Raw genomic sequence first — 26,874 nt, 5'->3', positions numbered from 1 at the left:
AGGCGAGCGGAACAAGCTCTGCAGGGAGAAGCTGGAAGTTAGGGTTGAGTTATTTTATTAATTGAAAAATGAAACAAAAGTGGCACATTGATATTATCGTTGACTTGACAGGAGATAATCTATCAAAATACACAATTAATGGGGAGTATGGAAATACTATGGGTTTCAAGGTGGATGAATATAAAAAGATAACATTCAGCTTTTAACTTACTACTTACTTCTAACTGCTCACCCAACCATTAGCATGTAGAAGCCCGTTAATCACAAAATTTAACCTCAGTTTGTTAGATATTAGTGTAACACTGCCACCATTTGATAATTGTCTGCTCGCAAATCAACTTCTGAAACTGGCCCCTTGTTTGTTTACATATTATAAATGTAAGAACAACTAAATAATCCTCTTATTGAGTACTTTAAAGGAAACTTTATAGAATAAAAACATAGTTTTTATAGAAAGAGTAATCGAGAGAATGTTGTTTAAAACAACATCTATTTATATTTTTGCGTTACACTCCGGTCCAGTAGGCGGCGATGACGTTCCTGGGAGCTAAGTGACAATAAAACCCGGAGAAGAAGAAGTAGAAGAAGAAGAAGAAGAAGAAAAACATCCACGATATAACTTTTCTAACTTTACTGCGGGAACGATGGACAGTGGTCGACAGTCAACAGTAAGATAACACACGAAGAAATTCAATGATTATCACATCTTAATAATTATAATAACTTATTAATGTGTGACCGATGTGTTAGCCTCACTCTTCAGCCATGTAGTAGATGAAATACCTCAGAGAAGTTGTCTTGTTGACTTCCCTTCGCCGAGCTATTAGCTCATTGTTTAGCTAACATAGTTCTCGCGCAGGTAACATTTGCCAGCTAACGAACGCAAGTTAGGTTAATGTTTGTTTGTTAGTGTTCACTTTTTTTCTATAAAACACATAGTGGTGATTTAGGAGATCCGAAGACATACTGCTGTCATTAAAAATGTAAAGGCTAAACATTTAACACGATAGAAACTAAACAACCGACTTCACTCGTAGCCAAAAGTTAGCAAGGCTAGCCGACTAATATCGTTAGCCTTTAACAAGTCGTTCGGTAAAAACAAAAGAGATAAAACTGTGTTAAAATCAGGAGTAGACGCTAAACTGAAATGAAAACACACCTGTGCATTGTTGTTGTTTTTAATAACAGATTTTAATTATTTATTGGTCCATCACATTAGTCTCCAGTATAAGTAACTCACATTTTTAAACTTTATTTCTCTTATAACCAAAGCAGACAACATGACTCTACGTAGGTATGAATGTCCTAGTGTCTCAGTTTCATTAGTAACTCATGTATTATCTATTCCAGGTCCATATATCGATCCAGAAGGGACTGTCCCCTCATCCTCTGGAACTATGCGTCAACTGCTGCACGCCGAGCAGATTCCATTGTCCACTATGTCTACCTGACGATTTCAAGCCCACAGAATCTCCATTCAGAGCTGTGACTCATATGAAAAGTCATCTAAAGAGAGCTGTTTTCTTTGATGGTAATGTGTTTAAATCCCCCATTTATGATTGATTAACAGGGTCAACAAAATGAGTCATTACTAATTATTTTTACAATTGATTGTGTTGTTAATATTTCAGAATACACAATCCTAAGATGTGGGCTGCAGTGTAGAAAACTGCGGCATTACCACTGTTTGTACTGCGTAGCCACGCTGATAAAGAGAAGAGATTTCACTGACCATCTATCGGCCTGCCTCCATAACCAACAGAAGAGAGCTGAGAAATCATCACAACTGTCAAAACAATACCAAACTGCTACATTGCCGACTCCTGAAGAGAGCAACACCCTTTCATATGACATGGTAAGGCTGTATATCATGTTTGATGCACTATAAAGTGAGCTTTTTGTGACAAAAGATGTGCATTCATGTCTCCTAAATGCATTCTGGTTGTCATGTTGCTTTTTTACACATCCGCTTTCTTAAGGCAGTTTTATTAAACATGTTTTCATTACCTTGTATTATCTTTTATGGCTGTAGATGTTTCTTAAGGACATGTGGGGTTGAACACACTTTGACTGGCGAAGTAACTAGATCTGCAACTGAACTCTAAAGATTTTCTTTTCTTTTGAAAAACAAAAACAAAACCTTTTTGTTGTCGTCACAGGAGATCAACGATGACAGTGAGGACATAACCATCATCTCAGATTCAGACGACCAAGGCAGCCAAGGAGCAAGCAGCAGCCAGTCAGTGACTCCGGTCATCCCCAAGTCAAATGAACTGAACACCGTGGACACGATGAGGATGAGCACGGAGCCAGAGTCTTCCAAATGTGACCGAACTGTACAGACAAACTTTGAAAGACCACAAGACTGCGATGAATACTATTTCATGAACCTTGTGAAAATGTTTAAGAAGCTGACCCCTCAGAAAAAGTCAGTCGTCAGGATGAAAATTGAGAGGCTCCTCTTCGAAGCTGAGTTTGAGTAGGGAAGGGTCTTCACACGCACGCACACACACACACACACACACACACACACACACACACAAAATACACTATCTTTTTATCTACTATTGATTGCATTTGGTTGTATCTTTGTGTTAGCCCACGTTTAAGACTGGGTTGTTTACAAGTTCTTTTTACTAATTCCTCAGATGAGATGCCACATTGCCTTCTGGGGCCAGTTTTACCAAATGCACTACATGCAAGCAGTATTTTGCAAGATGACATCACTTCCTCTCGTGGTAATTTTGAAATATTTCATTGATTATAACAAATCTCATAATTGTCACCCATAGTCCTACAAGCCCTAGTAGGACTCATAAATGTAACCACAATTTGTTAGATATTCCTGGATCACTGCCACCGATATTTTTCTGCTTGTGAATCAACTTGTGAAACTGGCCCCTTGTTTGTTTGCATATTATAAAAGTAAGAAGTTCTTTTAAGTGTGATGAAGAAACAGGATAAGAGGGTTGAACTGAAGTCAAAAACAACCTACCCCTGGATCTCATGAATTTTCTTTATGCTGCTACAGTTGATTTTCTTTTATCGTTATACCTACATTATTATACCGAGTGAATTTAATATTTACTTTTATGGAACACTAATCAAATTTAAACGCATACTGTTTCATGGTTTAATGTATGAAAATAGTTCTTAAAAAAATGTTCTAAAAATCTGTAAAAGCAAATAGTTGCGTGACATTGTTAAGTAGAGCCTGACCAATGTTTTATTTTTGGGGCTGATAATGATGTGAGGGAGTAAAGTATTCTGCTTTTGATAGATAAACACTATGTTTTTGCTATACTCTTGCAAATATGGTCATCAAACACGTAAGACAAAGATATGTAGTGGAGGCAGGATATTTTAGAGTAAATCTTATCCAAAAGTATAACATTTTTTTATATTAATCTCTAAAAAAAAAAAAAAAGAATTTACTATACATCTGTGACAGTGTGGTATTGCCTACTAATTTATCGGTCGTGCTCTAATGTTAAAACTGTTGAAACTGTAGGATGGAGAGAGAAGATGTTTGGTTGTTGCCTACCTCAGACAGTCTCACAGCTGGACATGTGTTCTCTAGAGACTGAGCAAATGAAGCTGAACCTGAAAATACCTGAAATATATTATCATTGTTTTCCATTAAAATAAAGCTCCTGTATTGAGTTGTATTTTCAGTTGTTTGACTGTTTGTTGTTTGTAGATTCTTTTCTTTCCTTCCGGCTTAGCAGAGTTGAGTTCTGTTGGGTGTACAAACAAGTTTTGTCTACAGATGAGAATCTTCTGTAGAGGCACTTTAAGGGTTAGGAAAGACATTTGTAATACAAAAAATCAGTTGAATATCAATCAGCCGACACCAGCCTTTATTGTGAAAATCACCTGCGACACATGGTTATACGGCAGGCTTGTCAGTAACAAAATCTCAACTCAAGGCTACTTTTAGAATTTTTTCTGAGCTTTGAAGAGAATGATACAGCCTACATCACCTGATAGAATGCCAAGCTCAGGTACAAATGTTAGCTTGCAAATGCTAATTTTATTACCTTATAAATGGTGAGACATTAAAAAAGTAAATGCTTTGCTCTCATGGACACAGAGAAAATCACAAAAATGTATTAAAGATACAATATGTAAGAATTGGCCACCACTTGTATTCAAACTTCAAACAAACATATTGCAACTGCAAACTGCTGGAAACCGTAAGCTAGTTAGCTGAGTTAGCCGTGCAGCTAGCAGTCTGGTCTGAGAAGTCAGAGTGGTATGAGAAAGGATGGGCTGGGGCTAGCCTTTAGCATGCTAACTTCAGCAAAAAAATACAATGAGTTCTCTGATTTGCTGTCAAAGTTATTTCTTTGCATTCTTTTGATAATTTAAGTTAAATTCTGGATGTTTAAAAACTTTAAATCTTAAATATTGCACATGTTGATGGAAAAATACAATGAGACAAAGATACAATTGTAAAAATAAGGTTTACACCAGTGGTTCCCAACTTTTTTAAGTCCGTAAATACATTAAATTAAGTAATGTTATGGCGTCTTGGTGACATAAAGACATAAAGATGTTTATTTCAAATATATATTTGATTTACAGCTATCTTGCATTTGACATCTCTTTTTTAATGTTTTCTATCTGTGTATTCACCATCACCAATAGAGGCAGAAACACCCATAAAAACAAAACATCTTAAAAAATACAGCATCAAAGTGTCGACCGCTGAGGTGAAGCAAATAATTACTGTTCCTCCATTTTATCTGAATCATAACCACAAATGTAAAACAATCCAGTACCTCACAAGGAAGAAACAGTAGTAATATAAAGTAGGAATATCTCTTTTATGCTCATAAGTAATCAGTGTCGTCTTCACGGGCCCTGCTCATTCATCGTCTGCTTTGTAACAGTAGACTCCGTGCTTGTGGTGGGGAGGTGGGAACCCAAAGCTGCGCACCCCTGGCTCGGAGGGACCACAGTTTCTTCGTGGCCTGGTGATTGCATACCGAACGCTGCCATCGGCCAGCCAGCCGGCGTCACAGTGGTCCATCCCTGAGAACTTCCAGGCGGCGTAGAGCTGCCCGACTTTGGCGATCTCGGCTCCGTACTCCTGACACGTCTGCCGAGCCTCGCTCAGGTTCATCTTGTGAGAGGGCTGAAGATAGATGACCTCACCTTTGAAGGCAACACATTTAGTGGTATATTTAGATAAACCTCATACTTGTTCGATAGGATCATGTTGTGGATCTCCAACATTAGACAACAGACACGTTTCACGAGAGTTTTTCCTTTTAGCCCTGGTGTAGGTGCAGTCAGATTCTCGTAGGTCGTCTCGACATCTTTTCTTGACCTTGTGACATTTTCCATCAGGATCAAGGAGCCCTGGTCAACACACCAACCCTCCACTTACAAAAAGGCTGCCTCACCTCTGATTGAAGACGAGAAGCAGAAGACATCGTAGCGATGAAGCTGGAGGTGTCTTCTGCCGTAGCTCCTGACACCCGGGGCGAGGCCGTGCCCCCCGCATGGCATTCTGGGTTGGGTGATGGGGTACTGGACTGTCCCGTCGGCCAGCCAGCCTGCATTGCACCAGTTCAGGCCCTCCTTCCAGGACTGGAAGAGCTGCGAGAAGGTGGCCAGTGTGGAGTCCTGCTCCTCACAGGCCTGCTGGGCTCCCAGGAAGCTCAGGTAGTAACGGCCATGAGGGTGCTGGTAGGGGAACACCACACCTGGGTGGAGGAATTCATTACAATGGTAGGATCTAATGTTTGGTCTCACTCTGAGAATTTAAGTCATGTTGTCAGTGTAGCTGGACATATAGTACCTCGCAGCTCCAGATGAACCAAGGAGCTCTTGTCCTCCAGTCCGTCCACCACCTCGCAGCGGTATCGGCCTGTATCATTCAGCTGGAGTTCAGTCATCACAAGAGCAGCATCTCCTGGGAAATCCTGTCTGAGCTGCACACGACCTCTGACCAACCAAGAGGCAGACATAATGTGAGTTAACTTTCAAACAGTCATACAGCCACTGATAACAACAACAAAAGAATAATCATCCATTTATTATTTGTCATCTCAACAACCTGAACTCTCCTAGACTTCGACTGCGGAGGCCAATCGCCACCAGCACGTCTGTCTCAGGTCCCCCAGCAGCGGGCAGCCGGGACCACTTGACCCGGACCTCCCTCGGCGAGCTCAGCACAGGCTCGTGCCAAAACCTGCAGGGCATGGTGGCGTTACCCCCTCTGACTGCAAACACTGACGGCTGAGCAGAGTCCACAAAGAGCTTCACGCCTCTGAAGTGAACTGCAGGAGACACAGGCAGAGTGGAGCTGACCAAAACAGTGTACGTGTGTGTATTAAAAAATATGAGCCGGATAAAATACATGATCGTTGAACATGTGCATACTTTCTTCGTTGTCCTTTCCACCGAGGAAGTTGTGGTAGAAGAAGTCGTCTGGGCTCGTGGCGGCAGTCAAGGCCCAGCCTGAGAGAACCAGCTGAGCGAGGCCGCAAATTCCCATCATCATCTTGGATGCGACGGCAAATCCTGATCATTAATGTTCCTCAATCCTGTGGAGTGAAATGTGATTTTATCTGATTTCAGTTAGCAAACAACATAACTGTAATTACTTACTCTCTGGCATCAGTTTTAAAAAAAATAACCCTCTCCTTCTTCCAGGTCATCGGAAAGTCACTGCCAAAGTTTTGACTCGGGCCAGAACACATGACCTCATATGGATCCTGGCTCCCTCACACTGGATACCTGTTTCTTTTAGGTTTTAATCAGAGATTTTATTGATACGTGTTTTAACATATTTTTTAATGCCGCATGTATCTTGCCTACCCCTGAGATCCTTTGTGTGTATATAGGTTTATACACAAAGATTCCTAGAATTTAAACTGAGCAGGTCATGGCTGCAGACTTAGTTCTTCAAAATCAAAATCACCTTTTTAAAACCCATTTTTGAATGTTTCTTTGCTGTGAACTTTAACATTCTGTTTTATGCTTTTTCTTTGTGTTTCATGCGTTATGTTTTCATGATTCTGATTTTATGATTTTGTTCGCTTTGTGTCCTGTAAAGCACTTTGTAGCTGTGTTTTGATAAGGTGCTATATGAATATATTGTTATGAACCTGCTGTATTGTTATGAACATATGACGTGATGACAGGAGAGAGCCAGTAGAGGGCAGCACGAAGCTGCGATCATGAGCTCTGCTTCTGTCTGAAGACACAAACACAGTCTGATGCGCAAAAACTTGGTTAGATGGTTTTCTCCTGTTTTGTACCAAATGACTGATTTGAAATATTGAGTTAGTATTTTAGTTGTCAGCGGCTTTGTTCCATGTTCCAGGTCGGTTATGATTAACTAAGTGAGGAACACACCTGTGACAACTTGTCCTGGACACACCATGTTCGACGCTCATTCATCATGTTAAAACTGAATTTCTTCACTTACCCTAAAAGCCTCTTGATATTCTGCTCTCGTGGTTTACAAAAAATAAATAAATGAATAAATAAAAATAAAAATCCAGAGACAAACTTCTGAGGAGCAAAATAAGAAAAAGAGACGCACAGAAGTCAGAAGTCCGTCTTCAAGAGGAGCAGAAGTTCTGATGGCGATTTTCTGGACCAGAACAAAAAACATCAAGAAAAGGCAAACGTGTGGTTTTCCTCCATTCGTCGATGATAAAACAGGTGCACGGACACTAACTGTACTCTAAGTGTTCACCTCCCCATGCTGCTCCCTGCAGCTCCAGCTGGATCTGTCACACTGTGAGGACTCACCTGAGTGCAGCCAGCAGCCAGAGGAGGGATGGCAGACAGCGGAGGAGCCCCAGAGACCATTCATCAATACTGTGCGTTTATAGCTGTAGTCAACATACTGTATGCAAAACAAGACTAAACATGCTTTTGTTTCGTTCTATCTTTAATAGTCCTGTTTAGATTCATGTAACTACATTTTATGTCAATTAAGTTTGTCTTGCAGTCTGCAAAACTTTAAAACAATTCAAAGATTTAAAAGGTAAAAAATATTTAAATGAAAGACTTTTGATCTATGGTCTATAATCTCACCATCGTGTGATTTATGTCACCTAACAGTCAGTTTTTGTTTCTCACCAAACATCGTACTGTATATTCTGCTGAATCTTATGATTAGTACAAAATATACAATAATATTTTATATTTAAAAAGGGATACAGTTTTATGAAATAGAGCAGTTAAAGTGCACAGGGTGAATCACTGTCTTACAATCGCCAAGTTCACTCAAAAAAGCAAACTTGAAGTCCTTTCTAAAATAATGGTAACAATAATAATAATAATAATAATAATAATAATAATAATTCTGTAAATTATGTTTGTGGAAACACGACCAAAACAACTCATCTGTGCATTATCAGAACAGTTCACTTAACAATATAAATTCACTCATTATCTACTCAGTCCCATGCCAGTAGAAATTTGGGTGACGTTTCTTAATCCACAACACATTTCTGGAGCTTTACAGCAGAACAGAGTTGCAGCATCCTGCTAAACAACTGAAGAAGTTGGAGACTTGATTTAAAATCAGCAAAACATAAACTGGCTCCACACAGCTGAGCTGGAATAATCCAAGAATCCAAGCTCCCAAATTGATTTGAAAATATGTTTTTATTTACACCCTTGATGTATGTCCATGTGTGCTGCTCTTTTAGTTTAGCAGCGACAGTGCAGACTTCATCTAGAAATTTAAAAAGGTTTAAATGACGTCTTTTCAAATCAAATCATGTCTTCTGGGGACTCTGATTACACCAGACCAGCTCCACTGAAGTACTTACATTTATTCTATTGTTTTTCTACAATTTTAAAGAAGTCCCCATCTACTTCAGTTGATTAGCAGGATGCTGCAAGGCTTTTTCCTTGCTGTGAAGATCCAGGAATGTTTGGTGGACTATGAAACTTCAGCTTCCATCAGCATGAGTGGAGCATTATTAGAAACTCCAAAGGTTTGTGAAACGGTTTATAAACAAGTCTCTCATAAGTGCTTAAAAAGTCCTATAATCTGTAACAACAATAGTGTTAAATAAAACGGACCTCTTTTTGTAGCACACCGCTGTTTAAAGCTCAAATGGAGGACGTTTCAGGAGGACTTTGTATCTGACATGAATCTCTGAGATTAAACAGAATCAAACTCACATAAACCTGCTGTGCTTCTGATTTCTTGCACCAACTGTTTCAACCACACAAAGATGTTCTGAGTCTGCTCCGTGCTGGACTGCCGGGCTGCAGCCTGCTGTTTACAGGAGTAATTACACCCTGTTAGACACTCGTCCTCCTGCTCAGCTCACGGTCCTGGTATGTTTGGCCCCTGGCAACAGCTTTCATCTATGAAATGATTGCGGTGGAGGACGGAGCATCTCTCACACATCTGTCCTCGCTGTGGACGTCCATACTGTACGTGGATGTGCATGTTTTCCACAGCATAGCGAGGTGTCCTATAAAAGATCACAGCGCCTCCAGGAGAACACAGCTGCTGGCTGCCGTCTGTGTGGAGACGCTCTGCAGCAAACATCTGCTTTGAGAGTGTCGGAGGGAAATGCGGAGCCGTTTTCACCCAACATGTTCATCTGTACACAGCTGCGTGACATCACGTGTTTGTTCCGTTTCATCCGACTGGAATAAGACAAATGTTGTTCTGTGATTGATGTTGGTGTGAACAGGACCAACACAACACATATGCGCATTAAAGGAACAGCTCACAGACAAATGGAACTTCATTATAGATAAGTTAATGTGATTACATTTTAAGTAGTGGACAAACCTCGTAATTGACTTATTTTTTGTGCCAAAACAATCTTAGCAATCTAAACTGAATAAACAAACTGCACAGACAGCACGATTTTATACTGTTTCACTTGTATTTGGCGGACCCTGCCACCTTTCAAGCTTTAAACAATGTTCTGTGGACCTAATTTTCCTTGTTTATTCAGTACATAAATACATACTGAGTTTATATTATATCCTCATTAACACTGTAAATATTCCAAAACTACACAGTGCTCCTTTAAATAATGTAAAGCTCATAAGGCTTCTATTCTTACACATCTTTTTTCCTCACTAGTCATGTGTCTCTTATAATTACAGTTATAAGCCTACAGAAATCTAAATACCCTCATGGAAATAAACATGTTAATGCTGCAATTTGAACACTGAGGTATATTAATTAATAGTCTAATTAATGTTAATTATCCTATCAAATAATGCTGAAGTTTCTACATATGAAACAACACACTGCTTTTGCAATTCGAGCTTCAGTGTGTTGCTCAGAGATACCTCAATGTACATGTACATGTCGAACCGATGACCTTCCGGTGCTGATGGCCCGCTCTACCTCCTGAGCCACAGCCGCCCCGAGCGTGTTCCTCTCCCTCATGCTGCCCGGTTTAACTCCCCTGCATGTGGCCTCACTGATCAGTCTGTTCATGCAGAAATCAGCCGCAGACACCCTGACACGGACATCGCATGACCGGTGGGACTGTGCGACCAGCGGCGGGGAACAAACTGTTACATAACTGGTGACGTACATTTATGAGGCATGAGGAAGACTGTTTTTGTGTCTCCTGATTGAAAAGAAACACGCACAAAGACGTATTTTAACATTTAATAAATGATCTCAGTTCAAGACCAACAATGAATAAAAAAATGTAAAACAATTGTTTATGTTCTACACATATTTCTACATATTTCACATTTGTTGTAAAAAGAATTAAATTACAATGAAGTTATATGTAAGACTGAAGCGGACGAATCAGCTAAAATGTGTTAAAAAAAAAAAAAAAACATGAAAACTTTTAAGAAGCCTTTCGGTTTTTCATTCCATGTTTTGATGGACAGAGCTGAGTGCTGCTCTTGGACACGTTATCTCCTCCAGGACGGGTAAAAACGCCAAAATATTCTTTGCACAGGCCTTCATGTTTGTGCTTGAGTAACTAAACAGCAGCTGGATGATGGTGAGGTTGGATGTTTATCCTCTGCAGACTGTTAAGACTACAAGAAACAGCGAGGTTGTAAATTGATGTGTTAGTGCAAAGGAATGAAAGAAAAAGTTGAAAACTGGCAATTTAGCTTGAAGTAAAACTGGAGGAGGTGAAGAGCACTGTTATCAAGTCCAGACTTAAAGAGACAGTCAACCCTAAAATCAAAATGACATATTTTCCCTCTTCTTCTTCTTGTGAACCTGTAGTGAACCTTCTGGTTTGATTTGGTGTGAGCTGCAGGGTTTTAAAGATGTCTGCCTTCTCTTGAATATAAGAGAACTTGATGGTACTCAAGGGGCCAACAAATACATTTGATAACTTCATCAGCAATGTCTCTTTACTGGAATCACAACCATGAGACTCAAGATAGTCCACAGACCCCGTCGTGAGCAATTTGACACAGGAACTACTTTTTCTCTGTATCACCGTGCAGGAGGAAGCATACATCTACTTATGAGAAGCTTGTTTAAACCTTACCTTACCATGTAAAGTTGACTATTAGATGTTTCACAAGCTAAAAAACTAAAATTTAAATTCTAAGTTTGCATTGCTTGGTCATTTTGAAGCAATCAGTTTCTTTGATTTTTAAAGAAATAAAGTCACTTTGTCAGATTTTAAAGTGTGGGAGCCGTGACAATCGACCCTCTCAGTCGTTCATGAATGAGGATGTGCTGATGTCTCCAAAACGCAGCACCTCACACCAAAACAATCTACTGGGATGACAGGTAAGAGGGAAAATGTGTGCATTTGATTTTAAGAGAACCTGAAATCAAGGAGGAGTAAATAATTTTGATTAAAAGCAAATTTCTTCAAATGTTGTTTATATCTAAAACTGTTACAGCCCATGGTGTCATGGGTGTGTCTTAGTTTGTGAGCGATGTCAAACAATCCTATCAACATGAACATAAAAAAGTCTCTATATTCAAAAAGTGCTACAAGTGTTAAAGTCCCAGCAGCCAACAGGATCGCAGAACAGATCGCAGGTCTGTAGAGGATCCACTCCTCTGCTGTGGGTGGAGGAGATGGAGCGACTGGATGAGGATGGAGCACTGTTCGATGGTGGCCGATGAGGTTCTAGTCATCGCAGCCCAGCAGCTCCATGCGTAGAGTGATGCGCTCGTGCCACTCCCAGGGGACGACTCGGACGTACCGGGCGTAGAACGGAGGCTCGAACAGATTCTTCTTGTGGGAGTTGTTGTCGATGTTACCTTGGAAAAGCTGCAGAGAAATGAGCGTACAGTTTAGCACGTTCTCTTTAATGAGAAGAAACCGAGGGTAAGGAGGAAGGAAGGCGAAAATAACTTGAACTTCCACCAGGCCTGAACGAGATGAACAATTTCATGATACCAAAACAACACCTATTGACCAAATGTCATCAATCTGAGCCGTGTGAGACTTCTGACAACCTTATGATGTAAAACAGACAACAGCCCCAGCCAGACGTCCAGGCAACAGCTCCGGGCGGCTTCATTAACATCCCCCGAGCCTGTTAGCTCTGTTTCCAGTAAAAACATCAAAGCTTCTTATCCAGTTTTATTGGAGCATCTCGGAGAAAAAGGGCACGATGAGGAGAAACAGGCTTCACACTCCTCCAGGAGGAACCCAAAATATCTCATCGTAAAGGCAAAGAGAGAAACAGAAACAGAAGCTGACAGTTTGTGTGCCTTTCTGGACTTCTGTTGACAAACTGTGGGCTGACAGACTGAGGACTGTGCCAACACTTCAGAGAAGAGGTGACGAATGACAAGACCTGAGCCGAGAGACACTACAGGGCAACAGCCTTCTGATATTTTATATTCAAACACCCACATTATGTATTCTAAAGTTGGAATCATTGGATAAAACCAGGCTCAAAATTCTTGTTTCATTTTCTTGACATGTTACAATTAGAATAGGAAAACTGTCAACACATTTTATTCATGAAGCGTAATTACTGCTTGTACGTGTTTATATCGTCAGAGGCGTGTCTGTGCAAATAAAACAAAATGAGAAATAAAACAAAATACAACTAAACATTTTTATATTTTCTTTCCATCACTCCATAAATCAGAAATTTTTTTTTAGGAACACAGTGTTTTATAAAATCTGGCTATGAACGATATATGAACTTCTCCTCTGTAAAAGAAAACACCAGAGGATAGACAAGAACAGTACTGGAGACTCTGGTGAAAGGAAGTGCTGCTGATTTCTGAAAATCAATCAGTCTTATTAAATTTGCGTGCATCAATAAGACGAAATATTCTTTCCACTAGTCTGATAGAAGACATGTTATGGGCGCAGCATAGCCAAAATCTCAAACTGGGAAGTGCATGAAAAAAAGATTGTTTTCACCTGTTGAAATGGGGCTAATTCACTCAGAGCTACATGCAGGATACTGTGTTAGGTAATCACATATGTCTGACCTTATCATCGCCGGAGCTCTCCTCCTTCACCAAACTCCACGACTCTCCATCGTTACTGTAGGCGACTTTGAACACCGACACAAACTGCACCACCCCGAAGTCTTTGGCCCCCTGAGTGATGATGCCCGTCAGGCGCTTTGTCTTCTCCAGATCGACCTGGAGAGGCAACAAAGACAAAAGCAGTTATCCTCTGCAACACTTCTATTTGTTTTACCATTAATGACACTTTGAGGTTTTGCTCACCTGGATCCACTCGGAGCGATTGTTGTGTGCAGGAGACCAGGCGTTCGTCTTCCCCTGCTTGTCCAATCGGGCAAACTGAGGGTGCCAGGTGAAAGTGTCGATGCCCCACGTGCGGTAAGAGCTGGAGGCCGAGAGCTGGCTGTCTGAGACGAGGCGAGACTTCATCCCCAGAGGCTCTGAGCAACCTGCCGCGTTTGAATACACTGTGAATTGAAAGCAGACGGACGGACGGAGGGAGGGGACGCCAAAGCGACAGGAAGAGAGAGAGAGAGAGGAGAGAAAATGAAGACACCCGAAGAGAAAACATATTAACCTCACCAATTCAAAGGAATTCAGAGGAAAGTGACTGATCGAAATCATTGTACACCCACCATTGACCAAGAGGGACAGAAAGAGGCGCACAGAGTAGAAGAAAGCATGCAGTAAGGTGCATAGAGCTTCATATGCAGTGTGTATACATTCACCATGTTTCTCTGTTAGTGTTTTGAATGTTATATTCAAAGAATTCAAAGGGCGAAAAGAATGAAGCTGAGGAGAACCACAAATGTGCATTTCTGTCTCTGTGTTTGCCCTGAATTGCTGGTTTATTGTTACACAGTGAGGTCACAGAATCCTGCTTATGCTATACATTTTCTATCAGGCCATTTTATGTAGTTTCAATAAACACTTTGACTGTCATTATGCTTGTCAGCACAGCCACAGCGAGAAGAAACAAACACGGTGAAACAGAGGCAGAGTCTTCAGGGGAGAGTTCACGGAGGCTAAAACTGCATATCAGATGTATTCTCCAGCCAGCGTTATTGTCTGCTGAACTTGATGTGTGCTGCATGTTTTTTTGTGTGTTTACCGTTGAGCTCACAGCCCACCAGCTCCATGCGCAGCGTGCAGGCCCTGCGGCAAACCACAGGGATGATTCGGATGTACTGGGCGACGATGGGAGGGTCAAAGAGGTTCGTCTTTGTGCTGTCGTTATCTGTGTTGCCCATGAAAACCTGCAGCACAGAGACATGGTGAAGTAAGACAAGTAGGCTGAAGAAGGGATGCTTTCTGTGGGATCTGCTGTTTGAGATGATCTAAAATCTGCTGGAACTGCGAGCACGACACCTTTATTTAATTTAGCGATGCACAGATTTATCCACCGAATTGACTGTTTTAGTGTTAAACTGTAAATGATCCTGTCATTGTTCTATATCTGCGTTGTCTTTGCGTGTTTCTTGTTCTCCTCCACAGTCTGCTTTCCGTCCACACCTGCACCTCCTCTCCTCCGCTGACCCAGCCCTGTTCCTCGTGGTTTTTTTTTTTCCACTCATTACCCCCACCGGTGTTTCTCCGCCTCTCTCCACACGCACATCATCTCCTCCGATAGTTAGTTTGAATTTAAGTCCAGTTTACAATTCAGTCTTTGTTGAGGCATCGGTTGTGTTTTCCTTGATGTTGCTGTATTCCTGGAGAAAACATCCTAATCCACTGATATTCCTGCCTGCCGTTACGCGCATTTAGGTCCAGTTTATCTGCTCCAGCATGGAGTGTCTTTATGTGAAAGAAGTTGTTTCATAAATGTGTATGATTGAATGTGTGCTCTTTCAAAAGATAAATTCATGAAGAGCTATTTTAACCATCAGTATCGGCCCACGATCTCACAACCGACGACTCCCTAATGAAATTCCAGTGAAGTCGTCTCACCTTGTCCCTCCGTTGGCCCTCCACTCTGTAGGTCATGTAAGCGTTTCCATCGAAGCTGCTCGCCACCTTGAAGGCCTTGATGTACTCAGCTGTGCCCATTCGACTGGCGCCCTGAGTGATGATGCCCGTCAGACGCATCTTCTTCTGCATGTCGATCTGTTGTTAACAGGTCAAGCGTTAATCACAGCCCTCACTGCTCGGCCTCGTCATTTTAAAGCGGTCCTTTCTCTCACCTCGATCCAGGGGTTCCTGTCGTGGGCCGCTGACGTCCAGGCGTTGACGATGCCCTGGTTGTTGAGTCGAGCCAACTCGGGGCCCCAACGCTGAAGTCCCAGAACGCCGTAGTGCACAGAGGACGCTGAGATCTGTGACTCCACGATCGCTCCTCCCTCCATCCCCAGCAGAGAAATGCAACCTGGGACACAGAAATGTAAACATTATAAAGCCTTAAACAAGTGATGACATTTACTCCTGTATTTATTTTGGAGTTGCTAAATATATTTTTAATTCTCCAAACTTTTAATGGCTTGATTACAGAGCACAGAAAACCAAAGTGTTATGTTTAACTGTGGTGGTAAAAAACTTGTTTCGGCACTTTATTTTCCACCAGTAAAGTACTTGCTAAGGATATAACACAACTTTCTATATCATATTCGTTAGATTTGATACACAGATAGTAGTTTGTCGTTTGGCCAATTTCAGAAACATGCTCTTTGATGTTTTTGGAAAAGGTTACATGACATGCGACTGCGAATATCAGGGAGCTTAAATCAAATGGTAGTTGGTGTACATACGTAGCTGGCACTGCTTTCCGACATACGGTGAGGGACACTGGCAGGTGTAATCTCCATCAAGATCTCGACATATCCCTCCGTTGTTACAGGGCTGGTTGGCACAATCATTCACATCTGGAAAAGACAAGAATTTACTTTATTTTTCTTTACTCTTCAAGCCACCTTCAAGAATACAAAAGAGGATGATTGTTGGATGTGTGGTGCACACCTGCTGCCCAGAAACATCTCAGAGGGAACAGACAGGGGTCGAGGCAGGTGCAGGGACACAAAAGCCTCAGTGTAGAGTGTTTCTTAAATTCAACACGATGACAGAAATGTTCCTGAATGCAACGCTGACGAGACGGGACGCTCAGTTTAAAGGTCGCAGCCGGTTAGTGGGTGATAGGCAGCGACTGGTAATTGTATTTCGTGCACACTCAGGACCTTCCAGGAGGTTGTGTCCATGTTGTGTCACCATCAATAAGCCCACAAGCCAACTCTGTGTACTGTAGCAACCAGATTTGCAAAATGGAGCTCCGACATCCCCGAAGAACAAATGTACAAACTGGACCCTTTAAAAATAAACTCTATTCATTTCTCCTCTCCTTTCACGTCTCCCTCTCTCTCCGCTGTCAGAGCCTCACACAGCTAATCACCCCCTTGAAACCATTGGATCATTGCTCATTGTTCAGTCTATTCTTCACAGATGTTCCTCCTTGTAACGGTTAGTTTGTCACTCTAATCTTAATACTCTGTGATGTTCTTGGTCTGATCTGTACATGCAGCATCTGTTAAATGTCAGTGCGTCCTGGGAGAAGAATCCCTCCTCACACCTGAGAGTTCAACCATTTACCTTTCCTGCTTTAAAGGGTCACTAATTAATCAATACGTGCCACATCTCAGGTTTTTGTTCCTTCTGCCAAGGATCTTGTTTAATGCCACAGTAACCATGGCAACAAAACAATTCTGTAGTAACTTCCTGTATCCCCTTTGCACACTATGTGATGCTCCCTAATCTCCACTAGGTGGCGCACTTGCACAGCAAGTCCAGTTGGGTCATTTAGAGCAGTGGAAAAAAACACAAACATGCAGAGCAGCATGTTTTACTTCAGCAAATGTTTATCTTAAACAATGACCCAAATATTTTGCAGACTGATGCTAAACCAGATGTTAAGACAATAACACAACACAACAGTCCTTACTATCAATACTAGTTCTATAAACAAGCTGGATTCTTGAGTCCCGGAGGCACACCAGGTAACAAACATGCTGATGAAACAGAAAAACCAGCAGTGGAGGAGGACCTGTATCATGATGCCCCGGTAATGACAGTCTTTACATATATGCATTATGATCATGGTCAAAAACAGTATTTCTGTCTGTTAATTGTTGGTTTTGACCGGATCTTAATGTATGTTTACGTATACACTGAGACAGTCTTCACTGCAGTGACACTCACTGCTTCTTTCTCTGAGCAGATCCACTCCAACCCACGGCAAAACACTGATTACATGATTCTGCTTCTAAAATACTGATTCACATGTTTATTACACTGAAGTGATTCCAGTGAATGACGATTAATGAAATGTAATGTTTGTCCAGCTCTGTTTGACCCGTCTCTGTACTCTGGAAAGCTCCTCTCAGACTTGGGACCTGAAGCAGAGGACAGGTTGACGTAAGGCCACATGGATCTGTTTAATTCTTGTTCCCATTAACACTAAGAGGATTGCCCACAACTTAGAAACAAATGCCTGCATGTCTGTGACAACACTGGCACGACGCAGCTAATAACACTAAGAAACAGGTGATCCTACTTGGAGGAGCAGCAAAAATAGCTTCAGGGTATTTTCTTTGGGATTATTTTTGAACATGTTTTGATTTGACATTCATTCTAACTAAGTGACAGTTCATTAAAATGTGGTATCCAGAATAACTGTCATTCTAATTGTCTTCCCTCATTGCTTTCTTGCTCTTGTTTACCTGCAGATGAGATGAAGCAGCTGATTATTCCTTGTGAAGCTACTACAATCAGATAATTAGTTTCAAGTATGATTTCATGTTTATCCCTTTACCAGTAGTGGACAGTAACTACGTACATGTGTACAGATAAACAAATACATTCTGACTTAATATTATAGATTAAGATCAAACTTTATGTATCCCAGGAGGAAATTCACAAACTATGAGTGTCAACATGAATCAATAAATCAGTAAATATCTTCCAGCAATGTAATGTAATGTAATGTACTCTTGGTACTTTAAACTAGCAATAGGCAACTTTTGTGCTTCACTCATCATTCTGAAGTAAATACTGATTGGCTGTAGAGGAATGACACCATCCGCCGACAGATTGGTTCCGTCCGAAACCTCTCTTCAACTGTGATATTTGTCCGGTTGGATTTTTCCAGAGTATTTCAACTTCTGGCCTCACTAGATTAAAAAAAAAATGGGACAGGTTCAAACTCATTCCAGCACCTCGACATCAGCCCGGCCAGTGACGTCCGACTGACTCAAATTAGAAACCGTTTGGGAGTCGACGACCAGGCCGCGCCAACACTACAATTGGTGGTCGGGCTGTGGGCTTTGGGGCGAGCTGCTCATTCATAAAAGATTCCTCTTCGGTGACGGCATGAGTCAAAGTCCTGGCAGCTTAAGTTATATTTTCTCTACTTAGAACTGCACTAATATAATAAATCTGCTCTCAGCAGTCGTAAAACTTGTAGTTATTCCAAATCCAAATCATAGCTGTCAGTGTTTTTTGACAATGACATTCACAATTGTAGAAAATAATCCTCTTGGTCATTATTTTAAGAGGATGTGAAGGAATTCACTTTATCCTATTCTTCACTTGATTTGCTTCAAGCTTTGAGCACAAGCAGACTCAGTGTTAAACTTGTGATGAAGGCGTCTGCGTGCTTAGAGACCTGGAGTGGCCTTTTACTAATTAGCCAAACAGAATGACCTCAGAGCTCGCTGAATGAGACCCTTTCATCAAAGTGCTGAGCGGACTACACGTTTCGTTCACCACTGACGCTATGACACGGTGGAAAAACCTCATGTGTTCACACTTAGGGGGAAAATCTGCTGCAAGTTGAGCCGACTGCTACTTTCATCACGCTACCTAGAGAGTTGTTCTGACAAAATCTGCCTTGACATTGTCCCATTTGATGACCTTTTTCTTGTTTTGGGATCCACAAGTGTTATGTTTGTATCCAGACATAAAATCCTTCATGTCAACACTTCTGGTTAATTAAAAGCTTTCTAAATTCGCTGAATAAATAGCAAGATATCCCCTTAGATACTGACAAACCAATTGTGTACTACACTGAGAATAAAAGTCAGAGATACTGGAGATAGAGAATGTAAATGTGTAATTATATAAACAGCAGCTCAGACTAATCAATCCCATCCAGAGGTAACCTACTGGTCTGGCAGTGCGCGCCCTCGAAGCCCGGCTGGCACTTGCAGATGTACTCGTTGAAAACGTCTCCTCGTCTGGTTGGAGCGATGATCTTGCATGAGCCATCGTTCTTACAGGGGTTTGGACTGCACGGACCTGAGAGGAGGAAGAGGTCGAGCTTAATTCTAGAACACATTTCACCATCGTTTAAAGGACAAGTTCACGCAACACAAAAAGACAGAAAGCCCTGTGAAGTTTCCTAAAACAGTCGACAAAATAAAAGACGTGAAATGGCTCCATACAGCTCACTCAGTGTAATCCAAGTGTCTGGAAAAGCTGAGATCCCAAATTGATTTGAAAAGATGTTATTTACAGCTCTTAAAGCCAAAATCTTCACTGATGCTGCAAAGCCGAAGGCATCAGAGCGCAATCCCAACTGCAGTGCAATCAACACAGTGGTCCTGCGCTGTTTTGCTGTGAAGCGCTAGAAACGTTTTGTTGACTACAAAACTTCACCTGAATTTCCATCAGAATGAGGGTGAGTGGATAACAACTGAATTTTAATTTTTAGGTGAACTGTTCCTTTAAGTTGAAAAGCGCTGCACTACAGAGCCTTAAAATACAAAGTGAAAAGTAAAAAAAACACAATGAAAACAGTAAACAACAAAGGACAAAATATAAAGTTAAAGAGAAGACAAGAGATTAAAAGATTAGTGGGGCAGAAGGCCAGTGAGTAAAAAAAGAGTCTTAAAACAAAGATGGAGGGAGAACATCTGGTATCTAACAGTAACTCATTTCACAAACGTGGAGCACCAACTGCAAATCATCCATCAGTTTTAGTCGTGACTGTGAGATACATAAGAGAAACACTGTTGGACCTAATAGACCTGCGAGCTGAGTGCCAGTGAATAAGGTCTGTGATGTCAGATGAGGCCCGACCATAAAGAGTCTTAAAATGAATCAGCAAGGTCTTAAAGTGAATTCTAAAATAAACAGGTCACCAATGAAAAGAGGCCCTGACTGGATACAGTCAACATCCTTGCAGTTACAATTTGGACCAACTACAGGTGAAGGTCTCAATAAAGGGAATAGCAAAAGCTGATGTGATGAAGGCATCATTACTTTTTCATACTATGAGACAACACTGGCTTGAGTTTGGAAATTGGTGTTAGCCGATATTCAAGACAGAGCTCAGAATCAAAGGTATTATTTGCATGTGACTTCACACGTGCTTTGAGGTGACCTGGAGGGAAAGACCTTTGTTAAGCTGTGTGATTTAACTGTGCTTCTTCTTCTTCTTTGCTGTACCTGTCTCTGTCAGGTTGCAGGTGTCTCCTCCGAAGCCATCAGCACAGATACAGATGAATGGATCGTCACCGACCCCCGTCACACACGTCGCTCCATTATGGCAAAGATTCACCTTGCAGTAGTCACCTGAGGAAAGGAGATTAAGAAAAACAGTTAGTATAAAATCACTTTGATACATATTTAAGTGGACATTTGCCAGGGAAAGAGCAACGACCACATTATAGACATGGGCTGCACAAAAGAAGTCCATTGTCCATGCACAGTTTCTATATTTCTGAAGGTTTGGGCACTTCCTCGCCGGTTACTGGCCCCCAGGCGGTAACACAATCTTTTTGATCATTTTTTTAAGTCCAAAACCAAAACAAACCCTGATGAGAGTAACTGGCTAGTTGAAATATTTCAGAATCTGACACAGGGAAGGGAAAGGGGATCAAGTGTGCTTCCTCTTTGTTGCAGGAGTGTCTGTACCAACAGAGCTGCTGCTGCAGGCCCAGAGTGCTGAGTCACAGATCCTGGCTGGATCAGGGGAATAATGGCAGAGACGTCCAGAGGGAGCGGCGGGGCACCCATTTATGACTCACAGCAGAGTAATCCAAAATGACCAAACCTAAACCTGTTGACTCATCAGCTGCCACGTCAGAGTCACTGTTCAAACTCTGTATGGCCCCAGGTCACTTTCTCTGGCATCTGTGAGGTGAAAATCTGCAGGGAGTTGGTGAAAACTGCTGGACCATCACAATAAACAGTGATATTCAGTGTGTGAGGATGAGAATTTAGCTGATTTTGTCAGTGTATTCAAACTGTTTCATACTGGAACATATGTGACCGTCAAAGAACTGGGCAGACTGGATTTACTAAACAGGCGACATGTTTGAGCATGAGAGCAGGTCTGAGCACAAACACTGCGACAAAGTAATTAAACCACATTTATACAGGAAGAGGTGTGCGTTATGATACAGTTTCATGTGGTTTAATGAAACATGTGCACTGTGAATAAATGCTGGAATAATGGTGTAATAATTCAGAGTAGAGGTGTTTTTGCTTCATGTTTTCAGCTCCATATTTAAAGGAAAAGTTCACCCAGTAATGTAGTCTACAAAACATTTCTGGAGTCCTCGCAGTGAAACAGCTTTCTTCCAGCACTCTTCTAAACAGCTGAAGTAGCTGGTGACTTCAAAAGAAAACATAAAATGGATTCATACAGCTCATCCATCACAATCCAAGTCTCCGGAAGCCCTGAGAGCCAAATTTGATTTGAAAAGATGTTATTTACACTCTTTGTGAGGACGAAATGTTCACCGTAGCTGCTAAGCTAAAAACATTAGCATGTCTGAGGCGGGTGCATGAGCTGGATCGTATGTTGATGATGTAAATGACGTCTTTTCAAATCAATTTGTGATCTCTGGGCTTCCACAGACTTGGATTATGATGGATTATGAAGCCATTTTCTGTTTTCATCTACATCAGGTGTTTAGCAGAATCCTGCAACGCTGTTTTGCTGTGAAGCTCCAGAAATGTTTTGTGGACGATGAAACTTCACCTGACTTTCCATCAACAAAAGAGAGAGCACATAATAGCTACATTTTCATTTTTGCATAAACTCATCCATTAAGCCTGTTTAAGTATATTTGAGCATGAGAACACTTTGTGAGAACAGTGGATTTCTTATCCCATAGATACTGAACATTATACTTAAAAAATAACAAACAGACAGTTTTATTTCGCCAACACTGACAACAGAACATGTCTACGTGCTGGATTAAGAGCTTGCAGGATTAGCCGGGCTGCACAGATGCATGCAGCTCTTTCAGGAATGAGCAGTTACACAACATGACAGTGCAGCAGCTCACAGGTGGCTCAGGACACGCAGCACACCTGACTGACAGGTGGGTGATGAGCGGATGTACACAAACATCACGGTCACGTATGTCGGCACCAGAAGCGAGCACATATGGTGTTATTTGACTCTCCATCTGCACCACCTCTGAGTGTGACACAAGGGTTAAGTGTTTGTCCTTCTTGTTCTAATACTTCACCCACTTATTCATTATATCCACAATTACTGATGATTATTGATCAAAGATCTCATTGTGTTATAGTTGTACCAATAGTCATCTGTTTTGTTTGATTTTGAATCAAGTTTTATTATAATGAGGAAAAAATAACATTATGGAAAGTCAAATCATTTAGCAGATTTAGTGTCAGATTAGACCTACATCTACATGGCCATTGTGTGAAATGATGATATATTAAAACATTATTTATTACTTAGAAATCATCACATGCTGTGTTTTTAACATTGTAATTCTGTAGAAATTAAGGTTTGCTTTCAAGATTAGATAAAATAAGATAAAATAGAACTTTATTAATCACGAAGGAAATTGTTGTGCCAGAGATTGCTCCAAAAATGTAAAGCACAACAGAAAACCAGTGACAACCAGTAACAATTAAGACAATAAAGAATATCAGATATTGGTGAAAAATACAAAAAACACAAAATGAAAAAAGTGTTTATAAAGGAGTTAATGCAAAAACAAGTGTCTTATACAATGACTATAGACGTCAGACAAGTTGAGTAGTAGAGTAAACTAAAATAATCATGATAATACAATGTTGCTGAATGGTGAAAGGTTTTACACCGTACATTTAAATGTAAACATCAGAAAAATCTAAGAATATAAATTGTTAATTTTAGGGACTACTTGCTTGTGAAATTAGTGTATTTTCCCATGAATTTGACCAATTTAACAGTAACAGTAAAATGTTGTGTTTTCAACGTGAAATTACATTAAAACCAATTACAGTCAAACACTGTTTCTTGATTGCTTGATCAATGTATCTACTGCAGCGGCATATTACTTTGATTTTCTGGTCTTTTACTGCTGCTATTTGACTTTCTTTTTTTTAGTTTTTTTTACTGTAATTTCTTCTTTGTTTTTACAGTAATACAGTGTAATATTGTCGCATATCTATATTGAAGAATTAAGTCAAAAATAATTGTGATATTTGATTATGTTGCCCAGCATGAGAATTTATTAAGTGCATATGAGGAGATTCAAAATATTAATACATATATTGTATCGCCATATAGCATAAAAATATTGCAATTTTTTTGTTTGGCCATATCATCCAGCTCAAGTACAAATCCATTATTTACAGGGAAGCTGTTGATGATGATGTAGATGCATCATCATCACATTTCACTGTGGACAACAACACACACCATAACTGCTCATGAGGGACAATTCTTTTACAAACCTGCCTCTTATCCTACAAAATAATCACTGCGTCCGACAGACTGTTGATAACAGAGCCTCAGGTGTAATAACAGAGCAGTCTCACATTTAAACACTCATTCTACCTGACAATGATGAGCTGCATCCTCAGATGAAAGACACACAAATTACAATTACACATCTGTTGTCAGTATAAAGTGTTTGATCTGATGACTTGACCCTGATACTGAAGGTTATTTGGTGATTATAAATAAGAATATGTTGATATTATTGTTAAAGCAGCACTAAAACCTAAGACATTTGGCAGATTTAGCGGCTGTGGTTGTCAAACGACCCCCCTGCTGCACATCTCCCCTGTTTGTCATTCATCACAGCACCCAGTTTCCACCAGGAGACACACAGAAGGAAAACAAAACGGGATCGTCATGAGTCAGTAAAAGGAAAATGAAGAGAAAAAAAAAAAAAAAGCCTAGGTGGCAGAGCTCAGTGCCAAAGTCTCCTGGTGGATTGTGTGGAGAAGTGAATGAAGTCTGGTGCTGGAAGAAGTAGAAACCTATGAGATCTGAAGTCAACGTAAACAAACAAACGAGAGGAGTTGAGGAGTGAATAGGAGTAATCAGATTAGTCTGAAGAAGACTTACCTCTGACTGAATACAGGCACAGCAGAAGAGTATATGTTGCTACAGCCGATGTTAATACATATCCGGGACGTTTCATATTTGTTTCCTCTCAATCTGTCTGTCTGTCTGTCTGATTGTTTGTTTGTCTGTCTGATTGTTTGTCTGTCTGTCTGATTGTTTGTCCGGAGCGACGCCGCGCCGCTGAACTTCCAACCAGTGCTGCCTTTAAGTGCTGTCGGGAAATATCGGAAATCTGACTGGGGCGGAAAGAAACGCCGAAGTGTTAAATGAGCCACCGGGATTTTTCGATAATACCCGAGTTAACGACGTGTGACGTGAGATGGGCGGGGAGCTCGGAGCCATGACGGTAAACAGACACAGACAGTAATGTAAGGTACTTTTCCGAAAAGTTTAATTCATGATTATCTTATTGTTTGACATTTGAGACTTGTGTATTGGTTCAATTAAAGGTTCTTGTTTTCTTTCTTTCTTTCTTTCTTTCTCTTTTTTCCATTCTTACACCTTGAAACACCAACAAAAGATTCAATTTAGCCAGCTTTCTTTGTAAATATTTGTTTTAATTGGAGACTTGGCCTATATATATGTATATATATATATATATATATACTATAGACTGATATCAATTTAAGTGAACACGTAAACTTGAATATTCTAATCCTGTCACCTGGAGATCTCTGGTACATGGTTTATTTAAAATGAAAACTCACTGCAATCCACGAATATTCCGTATTATAATGCACAATTAATAATTTGTGTTATAAATAGCCTGTTTTTATAACGAGCATGTGAAGGCAGCACCGCCCCCACATTGACAGGGTAGGCGGGGTTATGAATAGCCTCTCGGATTATTGACAGGATATTTTGGGATTATTGACAGGATATTTTGGGCAGCTCTTCCATTTCCAAATGAAAACAATCTTACATTCAGAGCAGAAAGACATTTAAACACGTATTTCTTCTTATTAGTAAGGTCTGCCACTCCCACAACATTTGAGAGAATAGGGTGATTTAACAGTTTTGTGGTGCTTTGAATTAATCCCCGTGGGAAAACACTTTATATGACCCTTGCCAAGTATTTAAGAACTCAGCAGGCAAAGTGCAGCCAAACCAGCTCCACTTCTGTGACCATGTCAAGGGAACTGGCAGGAGGAGACTGCGGACTACAAACATTAATATCATTCATTAACTGTGGAAATGTGGCAACCCAGAAACTGATGTTTATAAACCTTTACAACTGCTTGATACATTATATACATGAATACGTTTTATATTAAGTATTTTATTGTTATGGTTTGTGTTAATAGTAAAATTACAACTGACTAAAGTTTAATCAACTATAAATCCACCATTCATCAATGTTGGTTATTATGATGTGTAAAACTATAGATTTTCCACCAGAGATTGGGATTCACATGAAGCCACAGAGGAACGATTCATCTTGTTTCCAGCAGTGATCTATGATCATTGGGCAGAAAAGATAAACTGACATTAAAATCAAATTGTATAGACTTGAGGATTTGAGACTTGCAGAAATATTTTAAATCGCTTCACAAAAAGTTAAAGTTTTAATTCCTCTAGCATACAGATTTATTTCAATTCTGTGTTTGTATTTATCATTGTTTTTATCTTTTCTTATTTTGGAGTATTTTATTCAATCTTATTTTAGCATTATGTCACTAATCTGATTTTATGTGCCTCATAGCTGACTTGGTTCAACCATTTCGAAAAAAGTGATTGATAAGTAACTTTATCATCATATTAGGTGAAAAATATCGGCTGAAATTAAGCAGAAACACAGGTACAAAACTCGTGATATCTGACAGTCCAAAGCATCTTTATAACATTGTTAGAAATGATTTATCTTAGAAATTGCCATTCTTTGTTTTCACAGTGAATCAAGTCATCATTCAACTTTATTTGACTGTATTTTGCAGTTCATCCCTGGTGCTCAGAGCTCCATGTTAAACTCTGTCGCCACCTAGTGGATGTTTGGTTGTGCTGACAGCAGGGACTAAATCCTCTGTTGTTTTCTTTTCTCTGTTGTTCTTGTTCCAATAAATCTCTACAGCAGGATGTATCACTTTAAAGCTGCGATCAACTAAATCAAAATAAACAGCAGCATGCTGTACATATAATAAATAAGTACTAGTTCTTTCAAATGTACACTGTCCATCCCTTTCAATGT

General features: G+C 40.4%; 3 protein-coding genes and 1 long non-coding RNA gene across 5 annotated transcripts; 2 read left to right on the top strand and 2 right to left on the bottom strand.

Moving 5' to 3' along the window:
• Window positions 1-532: 532 nt before the first annotated feature.
• Window positions 533-3,668, top strand: LOC115579658 (uncharacterized). The gene is made up of 4 exons (XM_030413236.1): window positions 533-668; window positions 1,351-1,531; window positions 1,632-1,855; window positions 2,160-3,668. The coding sequence occupies exons 1-4, from the start codon at window positions 645-647 to the stop codon at window positions 2,481-2,483; spliced, it is 753 nt and encodes a 250-aa protein (XP_030269096.1). The 5' UTR covers window positions 533-644; the 3' UTR covers window positions 2,484-3,668.
• Window positions 3,669-3,976: 308 nt separating this feature from the next.
• On the bottom strand, window positions 3,977-6,545 carry LOC115579657 (hyaluronan and proteoglycan link protein 3-like). The gene is made up of 5 exons (XM_030413235.1): window positions 6,394-6,545; window positions 6,068-6,290; window positions 5,810-5,955; window positions 5,412-5,714; window positions 3,977-5,160 (listed from the first exon to the last, which is right to left on the bottom strand). The coding sequence occupies exons 1-5, from the start codon at window positions 6,512-6,514 to the stop codon at window positions 4,871-4,873; spliced, it is 1,083 nt and encodes a 360-aa protein (XP_030269095.1). The 5' UTR covers window positions 6,515-6,545; the 3' UTR covers window positions 3,977-4,870.
• LOC115579659 (uncharacterized) lies at window positions 5,905-7,035 on the top strand. Its single transcript, XR_003983710.1, has 2 exons — window positions 5,905-5,981; window positions 6,082-7,035. It is a non-coding gene; the product is annotated as an uncharacterized LOC115579659 (long non-coding RNA).
• Window positions 7,036-10,611: 3,576 nt separating this feature from the next.
• LOC115580350 (EGF-like repeat and discoidin I-like domain-containing protein 3) lies at window positions 10,612-24,967 on the bottom strand. 2 transcript variants are annotated; one of them, XM_030414624.1, is made up of 10 exons: window positions 24,690-24,967; window positions 20,813-20,938; window positions 19,529-19,660; window positions 16,126-16,239; window positions 15,565-15,746; window positions 15,332-15,487; window positions 14,496-14,640; window positions 13,649-13,833; window positions 13,406-13,561; window positions 10,612-12,221 (listed from the first exon to the last, which is right to left on the bottom strand). In XM_030414624.1, exons 1-10 carry the CDS (start codon window positions 24,763-24,765, stop codon window positions 12,078-12,080), a joined length of 1,416 nt encoding a protein of 471 aa, XP_030270484.1. In that variant the 5' UTR covers window positions 24,766-24,967; the 3' UTR covers window positions 10,612-12,077. The 2 variants fall into 2 exon arrangements, with proteins under 2 accessions (XP_030270484.1, XP_030270483.1); XM_030414623.1 differs by having other exon boundaries at window positions 10,613-12,221; window positions 13,649-13,851.
• Between the last annotated feature and the right edge of the window lie 1,907 nt (window positions 24,968-26,874).

Source organism: Sparus aurata, chromosome 4 (genome assembly GCF_900880675.1).
Source record: "Sparus aurata chromosome 4, fSpaAur1.1, whole genome shotgun sequence".
Classification (NCBI taxonomy): domain Eukaryota; kingdom Metazoa; phylum Chordata; class Actinopteri; order Spariformes; family Sparidae; genus Sparus; species Sparus aurata.
This window is presented reverse-complemented; position numbering and strand designations above follow the sequence as displayed.

Excerpts from the sequence above, each read along its gene's own strand:
- LOC115579658 (XM_030413236.1), top strand. The coding sequence starts at position 645 with ATGGACAGTGGTCGACAGTCAACA. Across the intron at positions 1,532-1,631 it reads GAGAGCTGTTTTCTTTGATG|AATACACAATCCTAAGATGT; the intron begins GTAATGTGTTTA and ends TTAATATTTCAG. Across the intron at positions 1,856-2,159 it reads ACACCCTTTCATATGACATG|GAGATCAACGATGACAGTGA; the intron begins GTAAGGCTGTAT and ends TTGTCGTCACAG.
- LOC115579657 (XM_030413235.1), bottom strand. The coding sequence starts at position 6,514 with ATGATGATGGGAATTTGCGGCCTCGCTCAGCTGGTTCTCTCAGGCTGG. Across the intron at positions 6,291-6,393 it reads TGGAAAGGACAACGAAGAAA|TTCACTTCAGAGGCGTGAAG; the intron begins GTATGCACATGT and ends TGTCTCCTGCAG. Across the intron at positions 5,956-6,067 it reads CGAAGTCTAGGAGAGTTCAG|AGGTCGTGTGCAGCTCAGAC; the intron begins GTTGTTGAGATG and ends TTGGTTGGTCAG.
- LOC115580350 (XM_030414623.1), bottom strand. The coding sequence starts at position 24,765 with ATGAAACGTCCCGGATATGTATTAACATCGGCTGTAGCAACATATACT. Across the intron at positions 19,661-20,812 it reads CTGCAACCTGACAGAGACAG|GTCCGTGCAGTCCAAACCCC; the intron begins GTACAGCAAAGA and ends TCCTCCTCTCAG. Across the intron at positions 13,852-14,495 it reads GGTGGGCTGTGAGCTCAACG|TGTATTCAAACGCGGCAGGT; the intron begins GTAAACACACAA and ends TTCAATTCACAG.